The sequence below is a fragment of the Macaca thibetana genome, chromosome 17, assembly GCF_024542745.1.
Source record: "Macaca thibetana thibetana isolate TM-01 chromosome 17, ASM2454274v1, whole genome shotgun sequence".
Lineage (NCBI taxonomy): Eukaryota > Metazoa > Chordata > Mammalia > Primates > Cercopithecidae > Macaca > Macaca thibetana.
This window is the reverse complement of record NC_065594.1, coordinates 675,372-694,274: the sequence shown is the minus strand read 5'-3', so window position 1 is coordinate 694,274 and position 18,903 is coordinate 675,372. Positions and strand designations below refer to the sequence as shown.

The 18,903-nt window shown below is 47.1% G+C and overlaps 2 protein-coding genes across 5 annotated transcripts in view; one reads left to right on the top strand and one right to left on the bottom strand.

Moving 5' to 3' along the window:
- The window catches only part of CRYL1 (crystallin lambda 1), a 140,834-nt gene that overhangs the window by 96,983 nt on the left and 24,948 nt on the right, over positions 1-18,903 (bottom strand). For 2 of the 4 annotated variants that reach the window (XM_050766747.1, XM_050766750.1), the window contains exons 1-2: positions 15,473-15,584; positions 3,147-3,254 (exon numbers count right to left, since the gene is read on the bottom strand). In XM_050766747.1, coding sequence (XP_050622704.1) covers positions 3,147-3,254; positions 15,473-15,513 — 149 coding nt within the window. In that variant the 5' untranslated portion in view covers positions 15,514-15,584. Of the gene's footprint in view, positions 1-3,146; positions 3,255-15,472; positions 15,585-18,903 lie in introns of those variants that run through there. The other 2 variants (XM_050766748.1, XM_050766749.1) reach the window with 2 other exon arrangements.
- SAP18 (Sin3A associated protein 18) overlaps positions 11,180-18,903 on the top strand; it is a 556,924-nt gene continuing 549,200 nt past the window's right edge. Inside the window, exon 1 of the mRNA XM_050766787.1 lies at positions 11,180-11,183. The gene's annotated coding sequence lies outside the window, so the exon portion shown is untranslated. The remainder of the gene's footprint in view (positions 11,184-18,903) is intronic.

Here is an 18,903-nt window from a genome sequence, read left to right as displayed (position 1 = left end):
CTCTGTCAAGGGTTTTTTTTTTTCTCCTGACTACATGAGTTTGAGCTATTTTTACTGAGGCTTAAAATTTATTTAAAGATGACCTGAAGACTTCTACTTCCAGCACTATGAGGGACCAGAATCCCTGAAGGGCCTCTCTTTTCAAAATCCCAGGATCCTTCCTAAAACTCGATTTTATGCAGAGAGTTGCAGCAAATGCAGAAAGAAAAATTTCTAAGGTTTCCCCTTTAACCAAAAATGTTTTTAAATTAAAAAGTACTCAAAGAAGATACGCAGATGGCAAATAAACATATAAAAAGACGCTGCACATCACATGTCATCAGAGAAATGCAAGTCAAAACAAGGAGATACCATTAGGCCGGGCGCGGTGGCTCACACCTGTAATCCCAGCACTTTGGGAGGCCGAGGTGGGTGGATCACCTGGGGTCAGGAGTTAGAGACCAGCCTGGCCAATGTGATGAAACCCCATCTCTACTAAAAATAAAAAAAAAAATTAGCTGGGCATGGTGGCGGTCACCTGTAATCCCAGCTACTCCGGAGGCTGAGGCAGGAGAATCGCTTGAACCTGGGGGGCGGAGGTTGCAGTGAGTCGAGATCGTGCCATTGCACTCCAGCCTGGGCTACAGAGGGAGACTGTCTCAAAAAACAAAACAAAACAAAACAAAGAAAAAAACAAGGAGATACCATTATATGCCTATTAGAATGGCTAAAACCCAGAACACTGACACCACCACATGCTGGTAAGGATATAGAGCAATGGGATCTGTCCTTCATGGTTGGTGGGAACACAAAATAGGACAGCCACTTTGGAAGACAGTTTTGCAATTTCTTATAAAGCTAACCATCCTCTTAGAACCCCCCAATCTACCAATGGTGCTGTTTGGTACTCCCACAGAGGAGTTGGAAACTTATGTCCACACAAAAACCTGCACATGGAATATACAGCAACTTTATTCATAATTGCCAAAACCTGGAAGCACCCAAGATATTCTTCAGTGGGCGAATGGATAAACAAATTGTGGTACGTCCAGGCAATGCAATATCATTCAAGCTCAAGCCATGAAAAGACATGGAGGAAACTTAAATGCATGTTACTAAGTGAAAGAAGCCAATCTGCAAAGCCTACATACTGTATGATTTCAATTATATAACATTCTGGAAAAGGTAAAACTGTGAGACAGTAAAAAGGATCAGTGGTTGCCAGAGGTTAGTGGGGAAGGGAGGGATGTAAAGGAAGAATTTGAGAGCAGTGGAATTATTCTGTGTAATACTACAAGGGTAGATACATGTCAGTATACATTTCTCCAAATCCATAGAGGGTAAACACCAAGTGAATCTTTTTTTTTTTTTTTTTTTTTTTGAGACAGAGTCTCACTCTGTTGCCCAGGCTGGAGTGCAATGGCACGATCTCAGCTCACTGCAATCTCCGTCTCCCAGGCTCAAGTGATTCTCATGCCTTGGCCTCTCGAGTAGGTGGAATGACAGGCGCCTGCCACCATGCCCAGATAATTTTGTTGATTTTAGTACAGATAGAGTTTCACCATGTTGCTCAGGGTGGTCTCTAACTCCTGAGCTCAGGCAAAAGGGTTGATTACGAGAATTTAATACAGTTAAGATTACTAGATAAGCTCCGTGGCAAGAAAGACAGTCTACATTATCCACTATGTATCCCTAGTGAACAGAACATGGCTGTTAGGTAGTTGGTACTGAAACACCAAGTCCCCTTCCTTCCAAAACAGTATAGTCTATATGAGTGGTTTTTTGGGGGATCATTTTACTTTTGATTTTTGTCTGGTTGGTTTTGTACTTTATTATTTTATTTATGTTGAGGCAAAGTCTCACTCTGCTGCCCAGTCTGGAGTACAGTGGTGCAATCATAGCTCACTGTAGCCTGGAACTACTGGGCTCAAGCAATCCTTCTGCCTCAGCCTCCTGAGTAGCTAGAACTACTAGCTAGATGGGTGCCAACACACTGGCTATTTTTTTCTTCTTTTCTGTAGAGACAGGGTCTCACTATGTTGCCCACCCTGGTCTTGAACTCCTGGCCTCAAGTGATCCTCCCACCTCAGCCTCCCAAAGTGCTGGGATTACAGGTGTGAGCTACCAGGCCTGGCCAAGGTTTTTGATTTTTAGATTGACATTTTACCCTGGCATTGACTATTTGTAACAATATGGAAGAAGTAACTTAACTTCTCTGTGTTCAGGTTCTAAAACAACACTGGATTAGGGTACATAATTTCTTAATGCCTATAGTTTAACATCATACCCTACGTATTAGTCTTTTCAAAATGTAGACAATAAAGTAAGCTTATTTTTATTGCACAAAAATGCAAATGCAAGTTATATATTCATGGATATCCTCCAAATGAGGATAATAACCAGCTAATGCATGTCAGGGATGGTCAGAACCTGGTTCCGGGACGGCACCGCACGGGGACATGCCGTGCAGTGCGGATGCCTCATGCCAGTGCCTGTGCTTCTGGGCCCGCTGCGATGGCGTCTCCCCCCCGTCCTTGACCTCCCTCACTCGCAGCCTCTCTTTGGTTCCTGTGACTACCATCGCTAAAACAGCCCTCTGCATTCTCAGCACTCAGCATTTGGGGAGTTCATCCACTCTCACACCTTTAACTAGTACCACTGTCACGGTTCATCATAACCACATAAGTAGCTCCAGTTTTGTCCTCTCACAAGAGTGCCAAACCTCTAACTAAAATGTTGTCATTGGGTCCTACCATTACTATCAACAGGTCAAAACAAGCTGCTGGACCTCTGTTCCTAAACTGTAATGCCCCTGCAGCTATGGCTGTTACATGCTGGAAGGGAGTTCCTCCTGCCTGGATGGAAGCAGGAAACCCCAGCCCTCCAGCCCTGGGGCAAACAGCCAGAGAAGCTGCAAAGTCACTCATGCTTGATGCAGATCCATTCAGCCAGAAGGGTCCTTTCCTCCCCCACGGGAGCCCTTCCCCAGAGTGAATTCACATTCTCGCCACTGTAGGCCTGACCTTTACCAACTCAGAGGTACTGCAGTAACCATCAGACAAAAACGTGACGTCACAGGTCCTCACAGCCTTGAGGATATGACGAACGAGACCAACTGAGAGAAACAGACCCACTTCCATTCCTCCTGGAGAGCGCAGCTGGCCCACCTGATGTTCTCCAGGGCATTCCTTATCTGCTGTTGCTCAATGTCATAGAGTTTCACCTGGAAGCCTCCACTGGCAAACAGCATGGCCCAGCTTCGCCCAATGACTCCACTAAAGGGAGATAAAAGAAAGGATTCGAGTTAATTTAATAATTGAATGGCTTTTCATCCCTAACCCAGGATGAGTTTTTTTTTTTAACTACACAGTATCCTATTCTTAAAATATTTAATAAATATCTTAAAAGTACACATTTTAACCAGGCACAGAAAGACAAATATCACATGTTCTCACTCATGTGAAAGCTAAAAATGTTGATCTGATGAAGGTGGAGAATAGAGTGATGGTTAACAGAGGCTGGACGGGGTAGGAGAGGGAGGAAGAGGTTGGTGAAGGTGGAGAATAGAGTGATGGTTAACAGAGGCTGGACGGGGGTAGGAGAGGGAGGAAGAGGTTGGTGAAGGTGGAGAATAGAGTGATGGTTAACAGAGGCTGGACGGGGTAGGAGAGGGAGGAAGAGGTTGGTGAAGGTGGAGAATAGAGTGATGGTTAACAGAGGCTGGACGGGGGTAGGAGAGGGAGGAAGAGGTTGGTGAAGGTGGAGAATAGAGTGATGGTTAACAGAGGCTGGACGGAGGTAGGAGAGGGAGGAAGAGGTTGGTGAATGGGTGCAAACATACAGTTAATAGAAAAAGTAAGTTCTAGAGTTCGATAGCACCTAGGGTAACTAAAGGTAACAACAACTGTTGTATATTTCAGAACAGCTAGAAGATTTGAAATGTTCCCAGCACAAAGAAATGATAAATGTTAAAGGTGGTGGGTGTGCTAAATACCCTGACTTGATCATTACACATTCTATGCATGTAACAAAATATCACAGGTACCCCATAAGTATGTAGAAATATTATGTTTGAATTGTTTTAAGTACACATTTTGATAACATTATTTATTTTAAATGTTAACTCTTTCCACCCAGGACCCCCTGAGCCCTCAACTCCGGTGCTGGTATTCATATCCCACATGGAGCCCCACAGCATCTCAGGTGTTTATCACGTCTCACACGCTGAAACAAAATATTACAGTCAGGAGGTAGCAGGGTACCGTGGAGACTCAAGACCTGTTAGTGAACTTCCATTTGGCCATGTCTTAGGCAAGTCACTTAATTAACTTAAAAGAACAGAGCGAGCATCTGCCCTGTCCTCCCCAATAATGACTGCCACTGCCCCTGCCACTGCCACCCACATTTCAGCATGGATTAGGTGCCAGGCACCATTAAACATACCACAGGTCTTACCTATGTTAATCTTTACAACAACCCTACAAGGTAAGCGTGAAAGGAATGAAATGCTGATACATGCCACACGGATGAATGTTGACAACATTATGCTGAGTGGGAGAAGCCAGTCACAAAGGTTCTCGTATTGTATGATTCCATTTATGAAATGTCCGGAAGAGACATATCCATAGAGACAGGAAGTAGATTTGTGGTTGCCCAGGGCTAGGGGAGGAAGGAGTGAAGAGTGATAGCTAGTCCAAGGTTTGGGATGATGAGCATGTTGTAAAATTGATTTTGGTGATGGATGCACAACCTTGTGAATATACTAAAACCACTGAATTGTACACTTTAAATGGGTGAATTACAGCTCAGTATTGCTGTTTTTAAAAATAAATGTTTGTAAACATGCTTTGACAACCAACTCCTGCCATAAAAATGTAAAGCAATAATACTTAAATTTTCATAAGAGTGGATGGAGCCAGTGAATAATAGTAATTAATAATAATAATAATACTTAAATTTAGTTGAGTAGAAGGGTGAGGGGGAAACAAATGTCACATTTGGCATAATGCAGGGAGTTGCCTTAAGGTGTGAATGCAAAGAACAGCTATCTATATTCAGAGTCTTAGGCTTTTAAGAATAAACACTAACTCAGCCCTAAAAAGAAACGACACATGACACAACACAGATGAACCTTGAGGACATTTTGCTAAATGAAATAAGCCAGTCACAAAATGACAAATACCCTATGATTCCACTTACCTGAGGCAACCATAGAGACAGAAAGCTAGAAGGGTGGATGCCAGGGGCTGGGGTTGGGGGAAATGAGCAGCTGTTGTTCAATGGGTACAAAGTTTTAATTCTGCAAGATGAAAAAGTTCTGGAGATTGGTTGCACAACAATGGGAACATACTTAACACTACTCAACTGTACACTAAGAACTGTTAAAATGGCAAATTGGGCCGGGCGCAGTGGCTCACACCCGTAATCCCAGCACTTTTGGAGGCTGAGGCAGGTGGATCACCTGAGGTCAGGAGTTCGAGACCACCCTGGCCAACATGGTGAAACCCCGTCTCTACTAAAAATACAAAAATTAGCCAGGTATGGTGGCGGGCACCTGTAATCCCAGCTACTCAGGAGGCCGAGGCAGGAGAATCGTTTGACCACCGGGAGAGGTTGTGGTGAGCAGAGATGGCACCACTTCACTCCAGCCTGGGTGAAAGAGTGAAACTCCATCTCAAAAAAAAAAAAAAAAAAAAAAAAAAAGGCAAATTGTAGGTTATGTGTATTTTACTATGGGTAAATGTGGTTTAAAAGTTTAAAAAACATTTTTTAAAAAAATGAACACTAACTGACGCTGCAAAAGGATGACTCTGAGTTGGGAAGGCTTACCTACCCCACCAGAAGGCAAGTGGGCACTTTCTCACTAGCCTGGAGAAAACATGTATTTGTAACACTTCAATCGCAGTTTCCCTGGCCCCTCTTCAAGCCTCAGCACCTGGCTTTGTTCTCCTAGGGACTGGAGAGCAAAAGACAATCTTGAACAGGCTTGGCTCATGCCTGTAATCCCAGGACTTTGGGAGGCTGAGGCGGGAGGATAATTGGAACTCCGAACTTCAAGAAGAGCCTAGGCAACAGAGGGAAACTGCGTCTCTACAAAAAAATTTTAAATTAGCTGGGTGTAGTGGCACGTGCCTGTGGTCCCAGCTGCTCAGGAGGCTGAGGCAGGAGGATCACTTGAGCCCAGGAGTTCAAGGATGCAGTATGCAGTGAGCCACGATCACGCCACTGTATTCCAGCCTCTGACGGAGCAAGACCCTGTCTAAAAAAGAAGGTAATCTTGCTCTACCCAAAGTCAATTTTCTCAATACAGTCTTTACCCTGGGACAAAACTCTGAAAAAAATTCTACCTCTGGCACCCACCTTATGTGGGCACGTGAGCCTGGGGGTGGATGGAGCGACAGGAGCAGATGACAAATGCAGTACAGGCCGAGTGGGCCTCATTCAAAATGCTTGGGCCCAGTATTTCAGATTGCAAATTGTTTTCAGATTTTGAAATCTTTGTGGCTGGGTGCCTTGGCTCACACCTGTAATCCCAGCACTTTGGGAGACCAAGGTTGGTGGATCATCTGAGGTCAGGAATTCAAGACCGGCCTGGCCAACACGGTGAAACTCCGTCTCTACTAAAAATACACAAATTAGCCAGAAGTGGTGGCACGCACACCTGTAATCCCAGCTGCTCTGGAGGCTGAGGCAGGAGAATCACTTGAACTTAGGAGGTAGAGGTTGCAGTGAGCTGAGATCACACCACTGCACTCCAGCCTGGGCAACAAGAGCAAAACTCCGTCTCAAAAAAAAAAAAGTGGCCGGGCGCGGTGGCTCAAGCCTGTAATCCCAGCACTTTGGGAGGCCGAGACGGGCGGATCACAAGGTCAGGAGATCGAGACCATCCTGGCTAACACGGCGAAACCCCGTCTCTACTAAAAACACAAAAAATTAGCCGGGCGAGGGGGCGGCGCCTGTGGTCCCAGCTACTCGGGAGGCTGAGGCAGGAGAATGGCGGGAACCCGGGAGGCGGAGCTTGCAGTGAGCTGAGATCTGGCCACTGCACTCCAGCCTGGGCGACAGAGCGAGACTCCGTCTAAAAAAAAAAAAAAAAAAAAAAAAAAAAAGTAAATTTTGCATAGTGAAGTTTAAAATAAAAAACAATGTTAGTGGCCGGGCACGCTGGCTCATGCCTGTAATCCCAGCACTCTGGGAGGCCGAGGCGGGCGGATCACGAGGTCAGGAGATCGAGAACACCCTGGCTAGCACGGTGAAACCCTGTCTCTACTAAAAACAAAAAATTAGCTGGGCATGGTGGCGGGTGCCTGTAGTCTCAGTTACTCGGGAGGCTGAGGCAGGAGAATGGCGTGAACCCAGGAGGCGGAGCTTGCAGTGAGCCGAGATCGCGCCACTGCACTCCAGGCTGGGTGACAGAGCGAGACTCCGTTTCAAAAAAAAAAAAAAAAAGCAATGCTAGTGAGCTGTATGAATTTGTTTGTTCAACAGGGTAAACTCTATGCACTAGCACTCACTTTCATATTCCTGGCACGTTGTAGAGGCTAAATAAATGTGAAAAAGCCACGGTTATCAAATGACAAATACGAGATAACGGTCAGCTGGCTCTTGCCATGGGGTTAATCGGAAGGCAATGATGACTCACTGAAGAAATACGTAAAGGGCACCTACTATGTGCAGGCACTGCCCAGTTCCTGACCCCAAGGAGCTCATAGTAGGTAGACAGACAACAAACTAAAGCAAAAGCACTAGGGAGAAAGAAAGCAGGGGAGTAGGGACTGGGAGGCAGAGAAATGTTAAAAGTGCCACCAGGGACTGTCTCACTGGGAAGGTGACATTTTAGCAAAGGAAGTAAGGGGCCAAGCCATGAGTGTATTTCTGCAACAAGTGTTCCTGGCAGAGTCTGTTTGCCCAGCTGGTCCAGATCAGCAAGGCTGGTGCTCTGCTGGAGGGGCGGTAGGGGGAGAGGAAGGAGGGACAATGAGGTCAAAGGGAAGGAGAGAGTGCTGAGCCCATTTCACGGCACCTCAGAAGCAATGGACAGATTTTGGGTTTTAATGAGTGAGACAGTTGGCTAATAGAAGGTTGTAGACAAAATATATCATCTGACTTGTTTTTAAAGGGACATTCTAGTTGCCTTACTAAGAATATACTGCAGATGGGCAAAGATGGAAGTTAGGAGACCAGCTGGGTGTCAGGAGGCTGGTGCCCAATGTGACGGGAGGCAGGACCAGGACGGAGGCAGAGGGGGTGCTGGAAAGTGGTCAGCTGAGAAATGAAGATGCAATATTTTCACAGTACAGCCAAGAAGAATTGCTCGTGAGTTGCATGTGGGTGTGAGAAAAAGAAAAATGGAGGACAGTGCCAAGTTTCTTTTGGACAAGGAAGGATGGAGATGTCACTAACTCTGCTGGGAAAGACTAGCAACAGAGCAGATGTTAGGAGGGAAAATCCGTTCAAAATGGGATGTTTTCAGTGAGAAATGCTAAGGGGTGGGTCTAGCAAATCACTGGCTATAAGTATTCAGGTTCAGAGCCAAGGGCTGGGCTGGGATATTAATTTGGGATTTACTGTATAGATGTAGTATTTAAAAGTGTGTGACTGGGTAAGATCTCTAAGAAAGTGAATGTCGATAAAGAAGTCCAAGGATTCAGCCTTGGGACACTCCAACTTTAATGGGGAATATGGGGACAAAGGGAGCGCTAGTGAGGTGGGTGGGGGGGTGTGGTCAGGGAAGTGAAGGGAGCTGCCATCTGCATCAAACGCTGCTGATGAATACTTGAACTGAGGACTGACCATTGGGCTTCACAAGATGAACAGGGGTGGGGACCATGACAAGAGCAGATTTGTGGGCTTGATGAAAGACTGCCCAGGGTAGGTTTAAGAGAAAATGAGCCTTTAGCCCTAACTACCAGTTTCAGGAAATGAACGGACGGTGGAACATTATAAATGACACTACAGGGGTTGGGTGCAGTGGCTCACGCCTGTAATCCCAGCACTTTAGGAGGCTGAGGCAGGTGGATGGCTTGCACCCAGGAGTTTAAGACCAGCCTGGGCAACATAGTGAGACCCCATCTTGGGAAGGGAAGGGAAGGGAAGGGGAGGGAAGGAGAGGGAAGGGGAGGGAAGGGAGGGAGGGAAGGGAAGGGGAGGGAAGGGGAGGGAAGGGGACGGGAGGGGTGGGGAGGGGAAGGGAGGAGAGGGAAAGGATACATTCAGCAAAACCTAGAATATGGGAAATTTTACAGGGCAAATGACTCAAATTCTTCAATAGATAAACTGTAAGAAAAATTTCACAAAACCAGAGAGGGATAGAGAATCTATAGATTGAAAGAACTAAGAAATCTTATTGACTAAATATAACATGTGGGCCTTATTTAGACCCTAAATCAATCAAACCAAGTATTTAAAAAATTAATCAGAGAACTCTTGAATATGGAAGAGATATTTAAAGATATTACATGAAGATATTAAGGAATTGTGTTAATGTTTTACACATGATGAGGCTATTGTGGTTATATATTTTTAAAACAGTCCATATCTTAGATACTATACATGCTGACATATTTATAGATGAAATGATTCAATGCCTGGCATTTGTTTCAGAACAATCCAGAGAAGGGAGAATAACTGAAACCAGATAAGGCATGTGTTAATAATTGTTGAAGTTGAGGGTGTGGGAGAAGGTACCTTAGGGTTCATTGCACTGTTCTCTCAACTTTAACACAGTTTGAAATGGTTCCATAATACAAAGTTAAGAAAGAGAATATGGATAGGAAGAAAGAAACTGGAGACAATATGGATAACTTTATTAAGTTTTGAGGAGCAATGTGGCAATTACCAGAGGGAAAAATGGGGTTAAGAGAGGGTGCTTTTCTGTTTGCAGGGAACAACTGTATGTTTGCTGGCTGCAGGGTCTGAACCCTGGAGAGGGGAAGCAATCAGGCGGGAGGGAGCGTGGCACTTTGGTATGAGGCTAATGCACCTGCTTCCATGGCCTGGGTCTTACCCTGAAGCTGCTGTGGCTCAGGGAAAGGCAGCCCCTGTAATCAGGCAGCAAATCCTTGGAACCGCAAGTATCTGACCATCGGCAGGGATTCTGGCATCAAATATCAGGTGATTGGACGGCGCCCCACTTCCCTTTCAGTCTTGAGATTGGCCCCTTCATTGTAGAGGACCCAGAGCAGAACGCGGACCCCTGCAGACCAGCCTGTGTCCTTCCCCGCCCCCGCCCTTCACGCCCACACACGCAGTCACTGCTGATTGGACATGGATTGGACACGTGACCCAAAGCAGCCAATCAACTGGCTTAGGAGCACCCTGTGACATCTGCAGCCTGGGATGCGCAGAGCTGAGGCCACTGGGTTTCCTCTCCTGAAAACTGGACCCAAAATGCAGAAAAAAAAAAAGTCAGTGAGAGGCACCATACTTGAAAGAGTGTAACCTTAGGGTTGGCAGTGATGTGCAAGATAAAGTCAAAGGTAAGGAGAGAAAAGTGAGCAAGTACAAGGAGAGGGAATCTACAGAGCAAAGGAAGCCGCAGAGGCACAGGGACCAGACTGCACAGCCCCAGAGCTGGCAAGTCCCCTGCCTTGGTTTCCCTCAGGTTTCTGTTTCAGGTTTCCCTCAGTATTGTTCCCCAATACTGCCTGACATCAGGCCCAAGAGTAATTAACTTCCTGTCCTGAGAGCTTGTGACATCTGATTGGCCTCCTTTCAAACCTTAAAGCTTCAGAAATCATGAATCTTAATGGGTAATACAAAAGGCGAATGCAGATGAACATGTATTCTGTTATACAGCAGCAAAGCAGCAAGGGAGAAAAGTGATACAGTTGCTTCCATTCTATCATTAATGTCACTTAATTTTGAATAAATTCACTTTAGATACATTTGAAAGTACCTTTCCAGCTATAGTTATTTATTTACTGGGTTAAAAACTGAAGTAGGCCGGGCGCGGTGGCTCAAGCCTGTAATCCCAGCACTTTGGGAGGCCGAGATGGGCGGATCACGAGGTCAGGAGATGGAGACCATCCTGGCTAACCCGGTGAAACCCCGTCTCTACAAAATACAAGAAAATTAGCCGGGTGAGGTGGCGGGCGCCTGTAGTCCCAGCTACTTGGGAGGCTGAGGCAGGAGAATGGCGTGAAACCGGCGGGGCGGAGCTTGCAGTGAGCCGAGATCGCGCGCCACTGCACTCCGGCCTGGGGCACAGCAAGACTCCGTCTCAAAAAAAAAAAAAAAAAAAAAAAAAAAACTGAAGTAAAACTTTTCCTTCACTCATGATCTAAGTCTACTATGGAAATTTTGCCAGAAAGAGCTATTAAGTAACTCCTGCAAAGGGCACCTTTAGTGCCTAAGCTGACTCAAAAGGCAAGGGGGGCATCCTAGGGTTTGCTGTGTATGTGTGTAAAAATTAGCAGGAAAATACCTAGAACAGCATTTCAAAGAAAATTCATGCCTCAGAAAGTTTCTTATAAAAAATGCACAGGCCGGGTGTAGTGGTTCACACCTGTAATCTTGCACTTTGGGAGGCCAGGGTGGGCAGATCACTTGAGGCTAGGAGTTCGAGACCAGCCTGGTTAACATGGAGAAACCCTGTCTCTATTAAAAATACGAAAATTAGCCAGGCATGGTGGTGTGTGCCTGTAGTCCCAGCTACTTGGGAGGCCGAGGCAGGAGAACTGCTTGAACCCGGAAGGTAGAGGTGGCAGTGAGCTGAGACGGTGCCGTTGCACTTCAGCCTGAGCCTGACAGAGCAAGAATCCGTCTCAAAAAAAAAAAACTACAATCACCCCAAACAAAATTTTGGAATTAAAAAAAAAAAAATGAAGGAGACTCTAGTTTATAGGATGCCCTTCTTTTTTGCTTTTCTAGTTTATGGGATGTTTTTCTTGATATAAAACAACATACTACCAAGCCCTTCACAAGGCACATCAGTTAAAAAATAAGCAGTCTCTGTTACCAATGCTCAAATCTCTGTCTACTGGGACCAGGCATGGTGGATACAAATGGCAACAATACGGTTTCTACCCTTAGGGGAAAATCCCAGAAGCAGACCTTTTCCTGGAGGAGACAGTCCCTGAGCTCGATCCTGAAGAAGGGTGCCCCCTAAAAAGCAGGACAGGAGAAAGGGCATGCCCCGCACCAGGAACATTTTGTGTCTAAACAAGCTCAAGGGCTGCAAGCTGAATCTTGTAGTGTGCATACAAATACAGAACTCACATTTTAGTGATTGAGAAACACAGTGTTTTATAAAGGTAAGGCTAACAAAATGAAAGCCTTAGAACACTACTCCAATGCAAACTTAACTTCATGGTACCCATTTCTACTCCTTGTGACAGAGCCTCACTCTGTCCCCAGGCTGGAGTACAGTGGTGTGATCTTGGTTCACTGCAACCTTCGCCTCCTGAGTTCAAGCGATTCTCCTGCCTCAGCCTCCTGAGTAGCTGGGATTACAGGCATGCGCCACCATGCCTGGCTACTTTTTGTATTTTTAGTAGAGACGGGATCTCGCCATGTTGGCCAGGCTGGTCTCCAACCCCTGACCTCAGGCGACCCGCCCTCCTAGGCCTCCCAAAGTGCTGGGATTACAGGCATGAGCCACCATGCCCCGACTTCTCCCATTTTTAAAAGTTATCACTACCAGATTTTCCTGCAGCCCTAGGCCCAAAGGATTTCTCTCATCCTCTTTCAAGTCCTCACCATTCTGAAGGCACTCGCCCTGGATGTTTATAGGACAGCTAAGTGGCCCTAAGGAAGAGTGAACTTTGGGAAAAGATCAGTGGGAAAGAATTAAGTGGGACTGTATTCCTAGCAGGTACTTTCAAGAGGAAATCTATAAACCGATAAGGAAAGCTAAAAACACAATATGCTCCTGAAATTGAAATATGTATATTTTGGACGGGCGCGGTGGCTCAAGCCTGTAATCCCACCACTTTGGGAGGCCGAGACGGGCGGATCACGAGGTCGGGAGATCGAGACCATCCTGGCTAACATGGTGAAACCCCGTCTCTACTAAAAAAAATACAAAAAACTAGCCAGGCGCGCGAGGTGGCGGGCGCCTGTAGTCCCAGCTACTCGGGAGGCTGAGGCAGGAGAATGGCGTAAACCCGGGAGGCGGAGCTTGCAGTGAGCTGAGATCCGGCCACTGCACTCCAGCCTGGGCGACAGAGCGAGACTCCGTCTCAAAAAAAAAAAAAAAAAAAAAAAAAAAAAAAAAATATGTATATTTTGATCTGTTGAAACCTAAGAATGAAACTGAACCAGATTTTGGCAAATTAATTTACATTCCCCAAGCCCTATATGTTAAGTGGGTGCTCCTTGGAATCACCTATGGGGCCAGGAAAGAAATAGAGGGAAGAGAAAGAAGGGTGGTAAGGAGGAAGGGAAGAAACCAGCACTTCCCAGAGGCAGAGCTGGGTGTGTGCTGAGGTGCTCAGAGTAGGGGAAGTCAGGATTTTCACACCAGAAAACAAAGAAATGAGCAGAGGCCCCAGAGAATAATGTGGTCCTTAAAGTTTGGCAGCCTTTCTCAAATTCCTTATCAACATCCCTCAAGGAATCAGAAGTAAACTGTCAACTGCAGCTTCTCCTCAGTAGACGAGCCACCCACAGCCAGATAACTGCACAATTAACTAAAATTTTACGTCATGTGTATTAGGTGCATACATAACACTACTTCAAGGCATGATGGAGCTATCCAAGGCCAGCAAAGGTGGCTCACATCTGTAATCCCAACACTTTGGGAGGTCAAAGCGCTTGAACCCAGAAGTTCAAGACCAGCCAGGGCAAGATGGTGAGACCCCATCTCTACCTAAACATTTTAAAAATCAGCCAGGTGTAGCGACACATGCCTGCTGTGAAAGGATGGCTTGAGTCTGGAAGGTTGAGATCCACCATGACAGTGCCACTGCACTCCAACCTGGACGACAGAGACCCTGTCCTATTAAAATTGTGTGTGTGTGTGTGTGTGTGTGTGTGTGCACGTGCACGCACCCATGCGTTTAGAAAACTGTGTATATAGATGTGTGTGTGTGTATATATATATACACACATAAACTCTGATAAAAAAATTAACTATTAATAAAATGCAAGACAGAGGTAACTACCACCACCTGTACAAAGTGCACTTTTTTTTTTTTTTTTTTCAGACGGAGTTTGGGTCTTATTGCCCAGGCTGCAGTGCAGTGGCACGATCTCGGCTCACCGCAACCTCCGCCTCTCCAGTTCAAGGGACTCTCCTGCCTCAGCCTCCAGAGTAGCCGGGATTACAGGCATGCGCCCCCACGCCCGGCTCATTTTGTATTTTTAGTAGAGACAGGGTTTCTCCATGTTGGTCAGGCTGGTCTCGAACTCCCGACCTCAGATGATCCGCCCGCCTCGGCCTCCCAACGTGCTGGGATCACAGGTGTGAGCCACCGCGCGCGGCCCAAAGTGCACTTTTTAATATGCCTTCACTATTCAACCACGGGCACCCACGGGCCAGAAAGAACAAAGGCACAGTTAACTCCACTGCTCTGGAGACAAGAAAGCTGACAACAAGGAATCTGATGCGTTCCTTCAATGGGAAGGAAACACCCTGACGTTGGAAGTGGTCTCCACACCGGGTTGTACACTGATGGGGGGCGGAGTCGGGGGCAGGCCAACACCTCAACAGCAGTCACCAAAACTGTACTTTTAACTATCAATAGCAAGTATTAACATGCTTATAGATTGCTGCTAACAGCTGGCCAAAGAAAGGTGCACACAAATGCCCCTTTTTAAAAACTAAAAATAGCAAGGATTGTAAACTTGGGGGGTGGGGGTGTTGGGGGAAGCACATACTAGAAATCAGTTTGGGCAGAATTCGGGCTGTAAATGGACAGGCTTAGCAAACCATCCGGGCTCAACCGCCCCCACCTCTCCTCTGGAAACAGCGCCTCGCCCAGGAAATAGGGCGGCCTGTGTGTTCGCCTAACACCTGCCGCGGCCTCCAGCGACGTGGTCGCGGATAGGACGGCGCCGGCACCCTCCCTGCGGGGCTAGTCCCGTCTCCGTCACTGAACGCTATGACTTAGGTACCCTGCTTAGTCTCAGTGTTCTCACTCGTAAAGGGGATGAGAACACAGTCGTCGCAGGATGAGCCAGAATTCGTTTCGTTCAACACGGTGCCTGGCACTTCTCTGGGGACCTGCGGGCAGGCGCGGCGACATTCGACAGGGTCCGGGAGCCGCGGGCCCCGCGGCCTGCGCGGTCAGCCTCGGAACCTCCTGCAACGCCGGCTCCGGGTGAGCAGACCCAACTCCGCGGGGCGCCTCCACCTGCCCAGCTCCGCCAGCCGCGCAGCTCCCCGAGCCCGCCAGTGCCGCGGGGACCGCAGGGCGCAGGGCGTCGGAGGACCAGAGGCGGGGGCGGGGACAGCGACCCGGCGCCCACCCCGAGGGCCCCACACGCGGGAACCACGTCCCCGGCGTCTCCCCGGGCTCCAGGGGCAGCAGCGCGGCTTGGAGCCCTTTACCTGCCGACGATCACCACGCAGCCGGCCGCGGAGGACGCCATGGCTGGGCCGCGGACGCGGCGCCGCGGGCGCTGGGACCAGGCGCGGGTGGAGCTTGGAGCTCGGCGCTCCGGGGTGGGCGGGTCCCACGCCCATTGGCTGCGCGCGCGGACCGGGAGGGCGGGGAGGGCGTTGCGCGTCGCGGGCCGGAGACACCCGGAGACGCCCCGCGCGCCGACCCTCGTGGGCAGGGGCAGGACCAGCGCGCGGGCACGTCGGGGTTGGGGGGAGCGGGAAGCCCACGCGCTTGTGACGCGCAGCATTCACCGTGTCTCAGGAGGGGCGCGGTCAGGATGGCGCGGGCTGTAGCGCTAAAGCGCGCTGGAGAAACCGTCAGAGACTGTCCCCTTCGCTGACTCGTCTCTGAAGGACGCCCGGCGCCGCCGCCAGGTGCGCACTGGGCGCGGGGACGGCGACACGTTAGCACCAGAGGCGTTCATCTGCGCGGCGGCAGGACGCGGCTGAATCCCCCGCGGAGCACGCGCCGCACTGGGTTCGTGTGTCGGAAAGAGGAAATGCGCTGGTGCCCTGACTCCTGGAAGCCTTGGAGCCCGGGGCTGGGCTTTTTTTTTTTTAAAGTGTCAGCTCATATGAATAGTTTTGATTCAGTTCTAACATCATTGTGTTTCTCTTTAAACTTTTTGTTTATATAATTAAACCTTATGTTCTCTTATGGTGAAGTCTTCGTGCCAAACAAAATCAAATTTATTTTTGGCTTAACTGAAATTCAAAAAAAATAAAAATAGTAATACCTGTATTGGTTTGAAAAATAAAACCAATTTTTTTATCTGTCCCCGCCCACATCATGCTGATTGGTCCATTTTACAGAGTGTTGATTAGTCCATTTACAATCCTCTAGCTAGACACAGAGCACTGATTGGTGCATTTACAATCCTCTAGCTAGACAGGAAAGTTCTCCGAGTCCCCACCCGACCCAGAAGCCCATAAATAAATACTGCACATATAACCAAATACTCAGCTGCTGCCTGGGCCAGATGATGGTAAAATCAAACAGGACAGACTTCAGAGGCTGAATTTCTTATGTTTTTCCACTGTTTCACAAAGTCAGGTAGGATTGATTAATGCACTCCTTTAATAGCTCAATATTACCACAAGAGAAGACAAGTAGGCCACAGTTGCCGGCTTTTAAGAACTCACAGCTTGAATGCCAACACTTCAAACTGAAAATGTTCTTAGGCAACCATATGACATGAGAATCCCAAGTAACTCCAGAAACCACTCTGAGATACAGTCTCACGACAAAAAGGACTATAAAGAAAATCTTGAACTTCACGTGGTAGTTTTATTTTTCAAACCAATACAGGTATTACTATTTTTATTTTTTATTTTTTGTATTTCAGTTAAGCCAAAAATAAATTTGATTTTGTTTGGCACGAAGACTTCACCATAAGAGAACATAAGGTTTAATTATACAAACAAAAAGTTTAAAGAGAAACACAATGATGTTAGAACTGAATCAAAAATATTCATATGAGCTGACACTTTAAAAAAAAAAAAAAAGGCCAGGCACTTGGCTCACGCCTGTAATCCCAGCACTTTGGGAGGCCAAGGCAGGTGGATCACAAGGTCAGGAGATCGAGACCATTCTGGCTAACACGGTGAAACCCCATCTCTACTAAAATTACAAAAAATTAGCCAGGCATGGTGGCGGGTGCCTGTAGTCCCAGCTACTCGGAAGGCTGAGGCAGGAGAGTGGCTTGAACCTGGAGGCAGAGCTTGCAGTGAGCCAAGATCGTGCCACTGCACTCCAGCCTGGGCGACAGAGCAAGACTGCGTCTTAAATAAATAAATAAATAAATAAATAAGGCTGAGCACAGTGGCTCCCACCTGCAATAATCCCAGCACTTTGGGAGGCCAAGGCGGGAGGATGGCTAGAAGCCAGGAGTTTGAGACCAGCCTAGGCAACATAGCAAGACCCCATTTCTACAAATAAAAATTTGGGGGCTGGGCACAGTGGCTTATGCCTGTAATTCCAGCACTTTGGGAGGCCGAGGTGGGTGGATACCTGAGGTCAGGAGTTCAAGACCAGCCTGACCAACATGGCAAAACCCCATCTCTAATAAAAATACAAAATTAGCCAGGCATGGTAGTGCATGCTTGTAACCCCAGCTACTCGGGAGACTGAGGCAGGAGAATCTTTTGAACACGGTAGGTGGAGGTTGCAATGAGCCGATTGCGGCATTGCGCTCTAGCCTAGGCAACAAGAACGAAACTCCGTCTCAAAAAAAAAAAAAACATAAAAACATTTTTTGAAGAACTAGCCAGGTGTAATGGCACATACCTGTAGTCCCAAGTACTCAGGAGGCTGAGGTAGGAGGATCCTTTAATCCTAGGAGTTCGAGGCTGCAGTGAGCTATGATCCTGCCATTGCACTCCAGCCTGGGCAGCAGAACGAGATCCTGTCTCTCAAAAATAAAAAAGAGTATTTTCCAGTTCCGCCCTCTGAAATGGCCTCGGATTCATGCCACTGGTATTTCAAATATGACCTGAAACCCCAATGCTCAAACCTTGCCATTTTTTCACTAGAAGGAACCAGAATTCCTTAGAGAAATGATTGACTGTGTTCAGAGAAGGAAGGGGACAAGGCTGGTCTGGGACACTTCTGTTCACAGAGGCAAGAAACCTTGCAGAGATTAATGGCAAGATAGCAAAGGGACTGCAGACTCCATCTGCAGGATGGTTGCAGTGAGGAGATTTACTCAGAATACCCAGCCAAATGCTCTGCTTTTCGGTGACCTCAATGTGGTCGTACGTATCTTTTAAGAATGAAGTATGTAAAGGTTTAAGAGAAGAAATAAACGTTTAAGTATTTACGTTTTTGAGTTAGTAATGTTTACTTTTTGAGAGATTCAGTTTCAGAGACAGCCTTATAACTGCTGTTTTAAAATAAACTGCTTTAGACGATATTTTAAAATGAAAACTTCCTAATTTCTTGCAGAGTTTTAGAACATCTAAGAGAATTTTAGAATCACTTTAGGATCATTTATAAGTTTTTAATTACATTTATAAGACTTGTTTTGTATTTGGGGGAGTTTTGTTAAGTCAGATCTGTTGAAATATACAAAAAGGGTATCAAATAAAGTACATTTATAAATGCTGGGGCCAGGGGTTGTTTTATTTTATTTTTTTGAGATGGAGTTTCGCTCTTGTTGCCCAGACTGGAGTGCAATGGTGCAATCTCGGCTCACCACAACCTCTGCCTCCCGGGTTCAAGGGAGAATTTCTCCTGCCTCAGCCTGGGATTACAGGCATGCACCACCACGCCAGGCTCATTTTGTATTTTTAGTAGAGACGGGGATTCTCCATGTTGGTCAGGCTAGTCTCGAACTCCTGACCTCAGGTGATCCAACCGCCTTGGCCTCCCAAAAAGC